Source organism: Dendrobates tinctorius, unplaced genomic scaffold (genome assembly GCF_039654945.1).
Source record: "Dendrobates tinctorius isolate UK_male_01 unplaced genomic scaffold, ASM3965494v1 ptg000250l, whole genome shotgun sequence".
NCBI classification, from domain to species: domain Eukaryota; kingdom Metazoa; phylum Chordata; class Amphibia; order Anura; family Dendrobatidae; genus Dendrobates; species Dendrobates tinctorius.
In genome coordinates, this window is record NW_027361917.1 from 42231720 (window position 1) to 42243717 (window position 11998).

Here is an 11998-nt window from a genome sequence, read left to right on the forward strand (position 1 = left end):
AGGAGACCATCCGCCACCTCATCAGGAGTATGCCCAGGTGTTATAGAGTAGGGAGGTCATACAGGCACGTGTAGGCCACACACAATACTGAGCCTCATTTTACTTTGTTTTAAGGACACTACATTCCAATTTAATTTTGTGTGTGACTCCAAATTCAGGCCTCCATTGGATAATAAATTTGATTTCCATTGATGATTTTTGTGTGATTTTTTTTGTCAGCACATTCAACTTTGTACAGAACAATGTATTCAGTGAGAATATTTCATTCATTCAGATCTAGGATGTGTTATTTGAGTGTTCCCTTTATTTTTTGAGCAGTGTATATTTACAGGATATCTATATATTTTTATATTACATGTGGGGCAATTATACTATAAAGCACTATGTGGAGCCAACTGGACTATATGGAGGACTGTATGATGCAATTAATGTGTGACCGTGCTGCATCCACTAATATGGAAGTATTAATATAGTGGACGAAGCAGGACAGAGCAGGGTTTCACATTTCAAAGGGTGCAGTGGTGTAATGTGTGACACTGTTCTGTCCACTTCTATGGGGGCAGTGATGTAATGCGTGACCACATGCTGTCCACTTTTATAGGAGCAGTGGTATAATGCATGACAACGCTCTGTCCATTTCTATGGGAGTAGTAATATAGTGGACAGAATATGGTCACAGACTACACTACTGCTCCCATAAAAGTGGACTGAACGGGGTCACACATTACACTGCTGCTCCCATAGAAGTGGATGGAGTGGAGTCATAAACTACACCACAGATTTTATAGAAATGGATGGAGCGGTGTCACCCATTAGATACTGCATATCTAATCCCATCCTGTGTGATGTACTCTGCTGAGCGCAATATCTAATCCCATCATGTGATAAATTACACTTAATCCTGAATATAATCCTTGCGTGTTACTCTAAGCGTATCTAATCACTCATGTGATAAACTTCACGTATGTAACCCCAGCTTACTGTGAGCAGCATCAACCAACAGAATCAGCACTGCCGGCCATCCTCAGTGACAATTTGTCAGTAGTATCACCTTGTAGTCACCAACAAAATGGCTTCGCAATGTGAGCGAAAACTTCATCCTCTCTTATTTTTTTGCAAACACCCAGAAGGGGATGAACGAGATGACATCACACACATGTGATCCGGCCCCACCCATATTTACTGCAGTTGTAATGTAAGCTAGTTATATACTAGGTTTTCTGCCCAGTGTTTAAAAGTGGAAAACTAAACCTTTTAAATTATTTTTCAGATTTTACTTAATTAAAAATAAACTATAATATTTTAAAAAAATAAAAACATTAATACTTTACATGTTTTCGATTGCTGAGAAAATGTTTTTTTTTTTTTTTTATGGCACCTTCCCTTTAAGGTCGGTTAACATTAGCCGACAGGTGGCAGTAAACAACCACCAATCCGCCATTTGTTTGCTAATCGGCAAAAAGCCTAGACACAGGCAGACCAAACGTTGAATGCACACTGGACGATCTGTAATAGTTCTGTAAACATAGGCTGATATTATTCTAAGCAGCTCAGACTATGCGCTTCTAATATTTTGTGCAAACCAAAATATAATTTAAGCCAAGAAAGGAACATTTTACTTGTTCAACAGATGATCCTGTAGACAGCACGATTATCAATATTTTACGATAATCGTGCAGTGTAAATGCCCCTTAAGTCTATCAGTCCAATCCCTGAATCAACTAGAAACCATTTTTTGTAAGCCAAGAATGTGGTCAGAAAAGTTTTTATTTTCTCTTCTTCCCAGGTTATATAAAATACATTACTCAGTAATTCATCTTTTTCTCACTTTCTTTATTTCTATTAATCTAGTTTAAACTATCTTTCCCTCTTCCACTAAAGGTTCCCAAACACCTTAGAAGATAACTGCTGTCGAAAGCTCTTTTGGCCAAAAATTATCTTTTTTCCAGGTTCTCCAAACACATTAAGTTCAGCTGAGAATAGATGAGCTTTCAATAGGTAGAGGGGAGAAAGCCACTGCCAGACAGCTATGGCAATGGCTTATAACAGATGATTGATAATAAGATTGTGTGTTGTTATTTAACATTATCTGTCAGGGCTAAGTCAGGAGTCTGCCATAAATATTAGCTGGTTGGCTGGCCCCAGCAATGGGACTCAATTAAAAGTTGAATTCTATTATTAAGTGGTCTGCCCCTATAATTGTATCTGTATAGTCTATCTATCTATCTATCTATCTATCTATCTATCTATCTATCTATCTATCCCATATCTATCCATCATTATCATCACAAGTATTTCGTATTTCTATTAAAAATCCTGAATTGACTTTCTTGACTTTAGCTTGTCTCCTTGAAGTACTTGATTGCAGGAAAACACAAGTAACTTATGTAATGAGATAAGTACTTCCATTGATATATATTTTGTAAAGGACATGAGTGTAGTGGAAGAGGTTGTTGCTCAGTTATCCTGACAGATCCACTTATATTAATGACAGATCTACTTATCATAGTTGTGCTGATGTATCCTGGTAGGTGAATTGCTGTATCAAATGAATTGACATATGTAACAACTATAAGGCAGTGAGGATACAACTAATGGCAATATTAATATCATTGACAACCTTAACATCAAAATATCATTGAAAAATACTAGAAAATTAACAGTGAAAAAAACCTGAGGGCAATGAAAGAAGCATTACATGCGCTGAATGTACTGTATTCCCAAAATCCTATGGTTAAGATCAATAGATAGGCAAAGAGATAGATTTGTAGATTGTGAGCCTTCGCAGGCAGGGTCCTCTCTCCTCCTGTACCAGTTATGACTTGTATTGTTTAACATTATTGTACTTGTTTTTACTATGTATACCCCTCCTTACATGTAAAGCGCCATGGAATAAATGGCGCTATAACAATAAATAATAATAATAATAGCTAGATAAATAGATAGATGGATGGATGGATTGGTAGGTAGGTAGATAGATAGATAAATAGGTAGGTAGATGGATAGATAGGTGGATAGAAAGATAATTGGTTAGGTAGATAGATGGATCGATGGACGGACAGACGGGTAGGTAGATAGATTGTTTCAACTTTATGGGACCCAACATACACAAAAAAAGTATCATGTTCATGTGTAATAATGAGACGTGATACTGTCTGTACATACCTAGAGATAGAAGATATACGCCTATTATCGTCTCCCCTTGCTCTGACAGTGGGTTTTCCTTTTGTGGTAGGGTCATATTATTATTCCTCCATGGTGCTGGCCGTGGAAACTGTATGGACATTTTATATGTGGTCTGAATGAAAATAATAAATTACCTATAGGATGGCATGAATTGAGAGAATTTTCTTTCTGTCCAGCATTTAGAAATCACTTGTGTCTTACGTTTCAAGATTAACAAATTAAGGCTGAAAATCTTCTGAGCAGACAGGAGCGGTGTAAACGTTTGACCCCCTCCTCCTCATTCTGTAATCCGGGCTATAAATACATCACAGCATGTCACTGAACAGCATATATAATAGATAGGTTTACCTGACATGTCTGTTATCATTACTGGATATAGATCAAATTAAGACAGGGCAGTCTGAGTGCTAATGATAGAGTGCTTTTACTTAAGGCACCATTAGTCTTCTTAATAAATTGCAATATTTAACTATCGCTAAAATAGGTAATACACGGGGTGACAGACTAAGGCCGCCATCTTTCTGATTTTATTCCCAAATTCTCATAAGGAGACTGAAAAATAAAATACACTGACAACAGACATAGCATTGACATTTTATAGGGGCATTACTTTTTTTTAAGGAGGTTTTTTTTGTTTATAATAGACAAATTGTAATTGTCCAAAAGCCGAGGCCACCATTAATATTGAGATTTCTTCCTCTGTTTTCAATAGAAAAGTGGCAACAAATTCTGGTTAAAGTGTTTGTCTAAATGGAAGTATAATCGGGCCCTGAAGAACAGTATGTCTATAAAGTAATCATTAAATACATAAAAATAATCAAAAGTAAAAATAAGTAGAAAATGTAACCCAAAAATTAAACCTCTCTTGCAGCCCACTTGTACCGCCATGACAATCCAGTCCAGTCTTATTTTTGCATGTACAGGACATCACATTCCCATGTAATAAATCCTGAAAATAATAAAAATGCTTGGAAACTCAAATCCATGCAAATAATTCATAGTTCTAAAATGTATGCTAAAAACAATTCTAGGTACCAATTGGAGATGAGTGGATCGCTTTGAGTAACCACGGCCCAGGTCAGTGCTCTCTGACGGTGGACAGGAGCTGCATGAATCACCCGATCTGGGATTCCAGGCTCAGTTTATGATTTCCTATCCTGGAGCATTGTCACCTGTGCGCTGCAAGCAACATGGACAATATTACCCAAGCCAGAAAATCAAATGGTACCCGGAAGCTCAGGAAATTCACACAGTTCTGTCTGCAGCCAGAGAGCACTAACCTGGACCATGGCTGTGCTACGGTATTTGCTAATTTTCAATTTGTACCTAGAACTGTTTTAGCAGACATTTTGGGACAACGAACAATTTGCATGGATTTGAGATTTAGCAGCTATTGTTTTGGCATGTGATGTACTGAACATGCAAAATCACACTTAACTGGATTGTCATGGTGGTATAAGGGTATGTGCATACTTTGCGGATACGTCTGCAGATTTTTCCGCGTGGAATCTACAGAATTCGCAGGTCAAAATACCGGCATTTTTACTGCAGATCACCTGTGGATTTCATGTGTATTTTGTTCGGATTTCGCCTGCGTTTTTACACCTGCGGATTCCTATAATGGAATAGGTGTAAAAACGCTGCGGAATCCGCACAAAGAATTGACATGCTGCGGAAAATAAACCGCTGCGTTTCCGCACAGATTTTTCCACAGTGTGTGCACAGCGGCTTTTGTTTTCCATAGGATAACATGGTACTGTACATCCTTTGGAAAACTGCTGCGGATTCGCAGGGCCAAATATGTTGCGGTTCCGCAGATGAATCTGCAATGTGTGCACATACCCTAAGTGGGCTTGAAGAAGGATTTTGAGGTTCAATTTTATATTTATTTTTATTTTTGACTATTTTTATGTGTTTATTAGTTTATAAACATCCTATTTATGTTTTCCACTCTTTTCTAGTATCAACCTTGGTTCTTTCCTTGTGTCTTGATTTTCTATTAAAGGCAGTAAATGGTGAAAAAAAAATTAATTGTCATATAAAATGACCTGCTTCCGGATACTAGCTATATCACTTTTATGACCACTCTTAGAATGCATAGAACAAACTAAAACAGAATTCAATTCCAAGAATATTATTGCTGCCTTAAGTTCCTGGTAAGAGTAGGTTAATCTCATTAGGGATTAAACTATTTAAGTTACACAAGAAAAAAATATGAGGATTTATATTTTACTGTACAGGAAAAATGTCTACATTTACACAGGAATTCAGTATTTCCCAAAAATATGACACTACATACTTTGTTTTAGGGTTGTGCAACAGAATTTCCAATTAGAATCACATTATATTGCTGGCTATATGCAAGATAAGCCTTAACAAATGGGAAATCTTTAATTTTTTCTTACTTAAGAAATACAGTTTTAACACTTAAGTGTACTACATCTATAGCTGAAAATGTGATTGCTCCAAAATCACTATAATAAAACCTCAGTGTGTATTATTTCTCTAAGCGCAGCATTTAAAATAAACAAAATTGTTTTTAAGACAGGACGTTGCAACTTTAAAGGAGTTTTCTCATCTTCAACCTCCTGACTTCCTGCATGTTAAGTGTGGTGCGCTCTTGAAGATTGACTTTTTAGACCAGCGGAATAGTCACGCTAGTGGTCCAAACTGCGCTTTGCCTCTGTAGAACCAAAGGAGCACAATGAAACTTAGTCCATGTTCACACATCATGGATCTGTAAACGGCTTCTTCAAAATCCCAGTCACACTATGATGAAAATAATCTGCACGAAAATGATATTATGGTGCGGATTTGAAATCTGCTGCATGCTCATTATTATATTTTATTTCCATTGCAGTTTTCACCCTAAGGAACAAGTAGAGGAGGAAGACCAGCAACCCTATAGCTTCATACTATCAAGATAATGGCAGAGAAGATGCAGGTGGACCTATCTAAGCTGGCAGAAGAACAATCTTCCTACAAAGCGTTCACTTATCAAGTCACCATGGTTTAAGACAGAGCTTAAGGCTGCTAAATAATAAATAATAATTGTTTAGTGCGTTTGGCAAGAGGAGATGGCAATGGGCATTGCTGAGTGCTAGATGGCATTGAAATGAATGAAAAAAAATATAATTCATTGCTACCCTTAAGTACACTGAGCCTGTGTGATGCCAGTGTCAGCACCTGTATGATTGACTGCAGGAGAGTCTAAGTGTTGCTCATGCCAGGTGAACTGGGAGGACTGTTAGGAGGGAGAAACTGTGTGGGAAGTGATTTATCTATCTTGAGACTGTGTAGGAAGTCTCAGGATGGTGCTTTGTGGGTAGAATGAGAGGGGACTGAAGGTGAGAGTGAGGAAGCTGTGGCACAGACTCAGTTCTGCCTCTTGGGAAATTGGGAAATGTAGTTTGGATGAACTTGCAGGAAGTTCAGGATGTAAACAATAACAGACCACAACGATGGCTACAGGGAGCTAAAGAAGAATTGAAAAAAAGAAAATACAGGTAATAGTTTTTTTGTCTGAAAAACCTTATACATTTTCTATAAAATGTTATTCTCTTTTGCTTCTTTACTTTAGTGATAAACCCAACCTTAACAACTTAGCACCGCTTAGGCCTGTTTCACACTTCAGTTTTTTGTGTCAGTTAAAATCCGCCAAAAAGGCGGAAAAGCGGATCCGTTCCTAACTGATGTGAACGGATGCCACCGTTTTTTGACGGATCCGCCGAATGAAGAATTTTAAAGGAACCGCTGGCCGGGAAGGAGAGAGAGAGAGAGAGAGAGAGAGAGAATTTTTTTTTCCTCCGCCAGAAAGGATTTCAGGGTTAAATTTCCGGCTGACTTCCTTTCTCCAGGTATGTGCACTGTAAAATGCGGATCCTACAGCAAAAAAAACGTTGCAGGGTCCGTCCAGGAATGCCGGCGGACGCAAACATTTTGGCGGATCCGCAAAAAAACGGATCAAACGGATGTCCATCCGTCAAGATCCGCCAGTAATGCAACTCAATGGGGAAAAAAATGGATCCGCCAAAAAAAATGGCAGATCCGTTTTTTTCAAAAACTGACGGATTTTGACTGATGGTCAAAAACGGAAGTGTGAAACAGGCCTTAAAGGGAACCTGTCAGCAGAATTGTGCACAGTGCTCCAGGGAGGGCCTGTGGGGGTCTTCATGTGGTGCTCTTATTAGCTATTCATAATGAAGACTGCTGATAGGTCACTGATCCCTCAGCGACTTTCCCCCTAGTTTACATAATGAATATTTTATATACATATTGAAACTAAACCCTCCTGCAGATCTGGCACCTGCGCTGCAGCATAGCTGAATATGTACTGTGTATATAATTAATATGCTTGAAGTTATCCTGATATTCCAAAAAAAGAAAAAAATCCATTTGAAAATGGCGGAAAATGGTACATATGAGATTATGCTGCAGCGCAGGAGCCACGGATGGCGCCTTCCTGCAGAAGGATTTTTTTTCAGTATGTGCATATAATATTCATCATGTAAACTAGGGGGCAGGTCAGTGAGGTATCAGTGACCTGTCAGCAGTCTTCAGTATGAATAGTTAGTAATAGCATCACATGAATTTTTTTTTTTTTTTTTTTTGCAGGGGGGCGTTTATGTACATGTAATCGAAGTACATGTATCAAAGTACGCTGGCAGTTATAACATGGCTGAATCTAACACGCATCTCTATTCTCTTCATACAGGTATTTCACTATTTCCAGCAACTTCACTGAATCCTGCATGTGTCCAACCTCTATCATTCATCTTTGCAGCATATATAATGGTATTTAACTATTTCCAGTAGCTTCACTGAATCCTGCATGTGTCCAACCTCTATCATTCATCTTTGCAGCATATATTATGGTATTTAACTATTTCCAGCAACTTCACTGAATCCTGCATGTGTCCAACCTCTATCATTCATCTTTGCAGCATATATAAAGGTACAGTATATAGTTATTTCAACTCACCCTGCTTGTCCTCTTATGCTATTGAGGTCAAGTAACTTTTCAAAGTGGTTTATGATCCATGTAGGCCTGGACACTTGTTTATCTGCTAAATACATTTATTGTGTCCTGCTGTCCTAGCTTAGTTTGATTGATTGCTAACGAGTAATTAGAGAAAAAAAAGGAAGATCTTAGAACTGGCCCTCTATAAATTCAGAGCTAACCTGGGGAAGGCATTTATGCAGGGGGGCATTTATGTACAAGTAATTGAAGTACATGTATCAAAGTACGCTGGCAGTTATAACATGGCAGTTAGACAGGGCAAGAGACAGGTAAGACAAATAAATTAATCTATTCCCTGTACATTTGGGCTACCGCAAATATTTACCATATGCATTTGTATAATTTATATCCTGGCCGCTGCATTTACACACATCAACCGCCCTGGTATTAACTCTCTACACTCTGTCCATATTGGCCCCTTACTCCTTTCCTCTCCTATGTATAGCACTCATGCTCTTTTCACATTGCTACACAGCACAAATCCATTCAGTCCCACCATTCAACATCAGAGATGCTCTCACAAATCACTTAACCATCTGCTCACTCTTTCTATCCTCCTTCTCCTAGTCGCAGGAGACATTGCTCCCAATCCTGGTCCCCCATGTTATAGAAAGTCAAACCCCCCAACTGCTACACTCAGAAACCCCTCTAATCTTATTAATATTCCCTGCCTGCCATCTGTCTCTCTTAATTGTGCCCTTTGGAATTCTTGCTCAGTGTGTAACAAACTCTCCTTCATTCATGACTTTTTCCTTTCTAATTCTCTTAACCTTCTGGCTCTTACAGAAACCTGGATCCAGCAGTCAGACACTACTGCTGCTGCTGCTCTTTCATATGGTGGACTACACTTCTCTCATACCCCAAGATTAGACAATAGAGCAGGTGGAGGCGTTGGTCTGCTCCTATTACCAAAATGTACCTTTCAGGTTATCCCTCAAGTACCCTCACTTGTCTTCCCTTCTTTTGAGGTCCATGCCGTCAGACTCTACATGCCCTTCTCAATGTGAGTGGCGGTGGTATATCGTCCTCCCAGCCCCTCCCATCAGTTCCTGGATCATTTTGCCACTTGGCTTCCACATTTTCTCTCCTGTGACATCCCTACCCTCATCATGGGCGATTTCAACATCCCCATTGCTTTTCCCCTTTCCCCATCTGCTACTCACCTTTTATCTCTAACCTCCTCGTTTGGCCTTTTGCAGCTTACTAATTCTCCAACGCAGGAAGACGGAAACTCCCTGGACTTTGTATTCTCTTGGCTTTGTGCAGTGGATGATTTTGCAAACTTCCCTCTCCCGCTCTCTGACCACAACCTTCTTTCATTCTCTATCAAGAACTGCCAGGTTGCTCAGGTCACCCCCACTGTCCATATTTATAGAAACATACAGGCCATTAAAACCCAGAAACTTTTGAAGAACTTGCAGTCTTCATTGGCCCCTATCTCCTGCCTCTCATGTCCTGATTCTGCATTGAAGCATTACAATGAAACACTTCAAAGTCCCCTGGATGAATTTTCACCTCCTATACATAGAACACCACAACACAGATGGCGACAACCCTGGCACACCCTGCAAACACATTTCCTGCAGCAGTGCTCCAGGTGCGCCGAACGTCTGTGGAGAAAATCCAACCTACCCGAAGATTTCATCCATTATAAGTTTATGCTTTGAACATACAACACTGCCCTTCACCTCTCAAAACAAACCTATTTCAACACCCTCATCACCTCACTGTCCAATAACCCTAAACGTCTCTTTGACACTTTTCATTCTCTACTCAAGCCAAGAGTACAGGCCCCAACCACGGAGCTTCGAGCTGACGATCTGGCCAATTACTTCAAAGAAAAAATTGACCAGATCCGACAGGAAATTATCTCCCAATCACCTCATACCATGCACTGTCCTCCCTCCCCCAGTGCATCTAGCTCACTCTCTGATTTTGAACCAGTCACAGAAGAAGAAGTAAGCAGGGTCCTTGCATCTTCTCGCCCAACCACTTGCACCAGTGACCCATTTCCGTCACATCTACTCCAGCCCCTTTCCCCTGCTGTCACCCCTCACCTAACTAAAATATTTAACCTCTCTCTCGCTTCTGGTATCTTTCCCTCCTCATTTAAGCATGCCGTCATACATCCACTACTTAAAAAACCATCCCTCGACCAAAACTGTGCCGCTAACTATAGACCTGTCTCTAATCTTCCCTTCATCTCTAAACTCCTGGAACGCCTGGTCCACTCCCATCTTATCCGCTATGTCTTTGATAACTCTCTTCTCGACACTCTCCAATCCGGTTTCTGTTCTCTACACTCTACTGAAACTGCCCTCACTAAAGTCTCTAATTATCTACTAACAGCTAAATCAAATGGTCATTACTCCATGCTAATTCTCTTGGATCTCTCTGCAGCATTCAACACTGTGGAACATCAGCTCCTCCTCACTATACTTCATTCCATTGGCCTCCAGGACACCGTTCTCTCCTGGTTCTCCTCCTAACTCTCTGACAGCTCCTTTACTGTCTCCTCCTCTCATCTTCCCCTTACTGTTGGGGTTCCTCAAGGATCAGTCCTAGACCCCCTCCTCTTCTCTTCTATTGGGTAAACAATCAGTAGATTTGGTTTCCAGTACCATCTCTATGCTGATGACACCCAATTATATGCTTCTTCTCCTGACATCACGCCAGCCTTTCTAGAAAACACCGGCGATTGTCTAAACGTTATGTCTAACATCATGTCCTTACTATATCTGAAACTGAACCTGTCAAAGACTGAACTCTTTGTGTTTCTTCCCGCTACTAATGTACTGTACCTATACCCGACATTGCCATTTCCGTGTGTGGTTCCACTATTACTCCCCAGCAAGATGCCCGCTGTCTTGGGGTCATACTTGACTACGAGCTTTCCTTTGTCCCCCACATATGATCACTCTTGTTACCTGCACCTCAAAAACATTTCCAGAATTCGACCTTTTCTTACTTTTGACTCCACAAAAACTTTTACTGTTTCTCTTATTCATTCTCATCTCGACTATTGTAACTCTCTTCTAATCGGTCTCCCACTTACCAAACTCTCCCCCCTCCAATCTGTCTTGAATGCTGCTGCCAGGATCATATTCCTCGCCAATCGTTACACCGATGCCTCTACCTTGTGCCAGTCATTACACTGGCTACCCATCCACTCCAGAATCCAGTACAACCTTATTACCCTCACCCACAAAGCTCTTCATAGCTCAGCACCACTCTACATCTCCTCCCTTGTTTCAGTATACCATCCTACCGCGCCCTCCGTTTTGCTGATGACCTGAGGTTAGCATCCTCAATAATCAGAACCTCCCACTCCCGTCCCCAAGACTATACACGTGCTGCGCCAATTCTTTCGAATGCACTTCCCAGGTCAATACGATTAGTCCCCAATCCCCACAATTTTAAGCGTGCCCTGAAAACTCATTTATTCAGACTGGCCTACCGCCTCAACACATTAACATAATCTATCCCTATGTGGCACAGCCAAAAGTTTTTACCATAACCAGGTTCCCCGCATCATGTTCCCACATGCTTTATGCATCCATTAGCCCTCTGCATCTGTACTGTTACACACTTAACATTATGGCTGGTCCATACAATCAGGGCAACTGTTACCACCCACCTTTCGTGTCTCCCTTTTTTCCTCATAGATTGTAAGCTTGCGAGCAGGGCCCTCATTCCTCTTGGTATCTGTTATGATCTATGTGATTATTGTTATGCTGTAATGTCTATTGTCTGTACAAGTCCCCTCTGAAATGTAAAGTGCTGCGGAATATG

The 11998-nt window shown here is 40.3% G+C and overlaps 1 protein-coding gene across 1 annotated transcript in view; it reads right to left on the reverse strand.

The window, feature by feature from the left end:
- The window catches only part of LOC141063377 (visual pigment-like receptor peropsin), an 88776-nt gene extending 85355 nt beyond the window's left edge, over positions 1–3421 (reverse strand). The window contains exon 1 of the mRNA XM_073557399.1: positions 3166–3421. Coding sequence (XP_073413500.1) covers positions 3166–3286 — 121 coding nt within the window. The 5' untranslated portion in view covers positions 3287–3421. The remainder of the gene's footprint in view (positions 1–3165) is intronic.
- Between the last annotated feature and the right edge of the window lie 8577 nt (positions 3422–11998).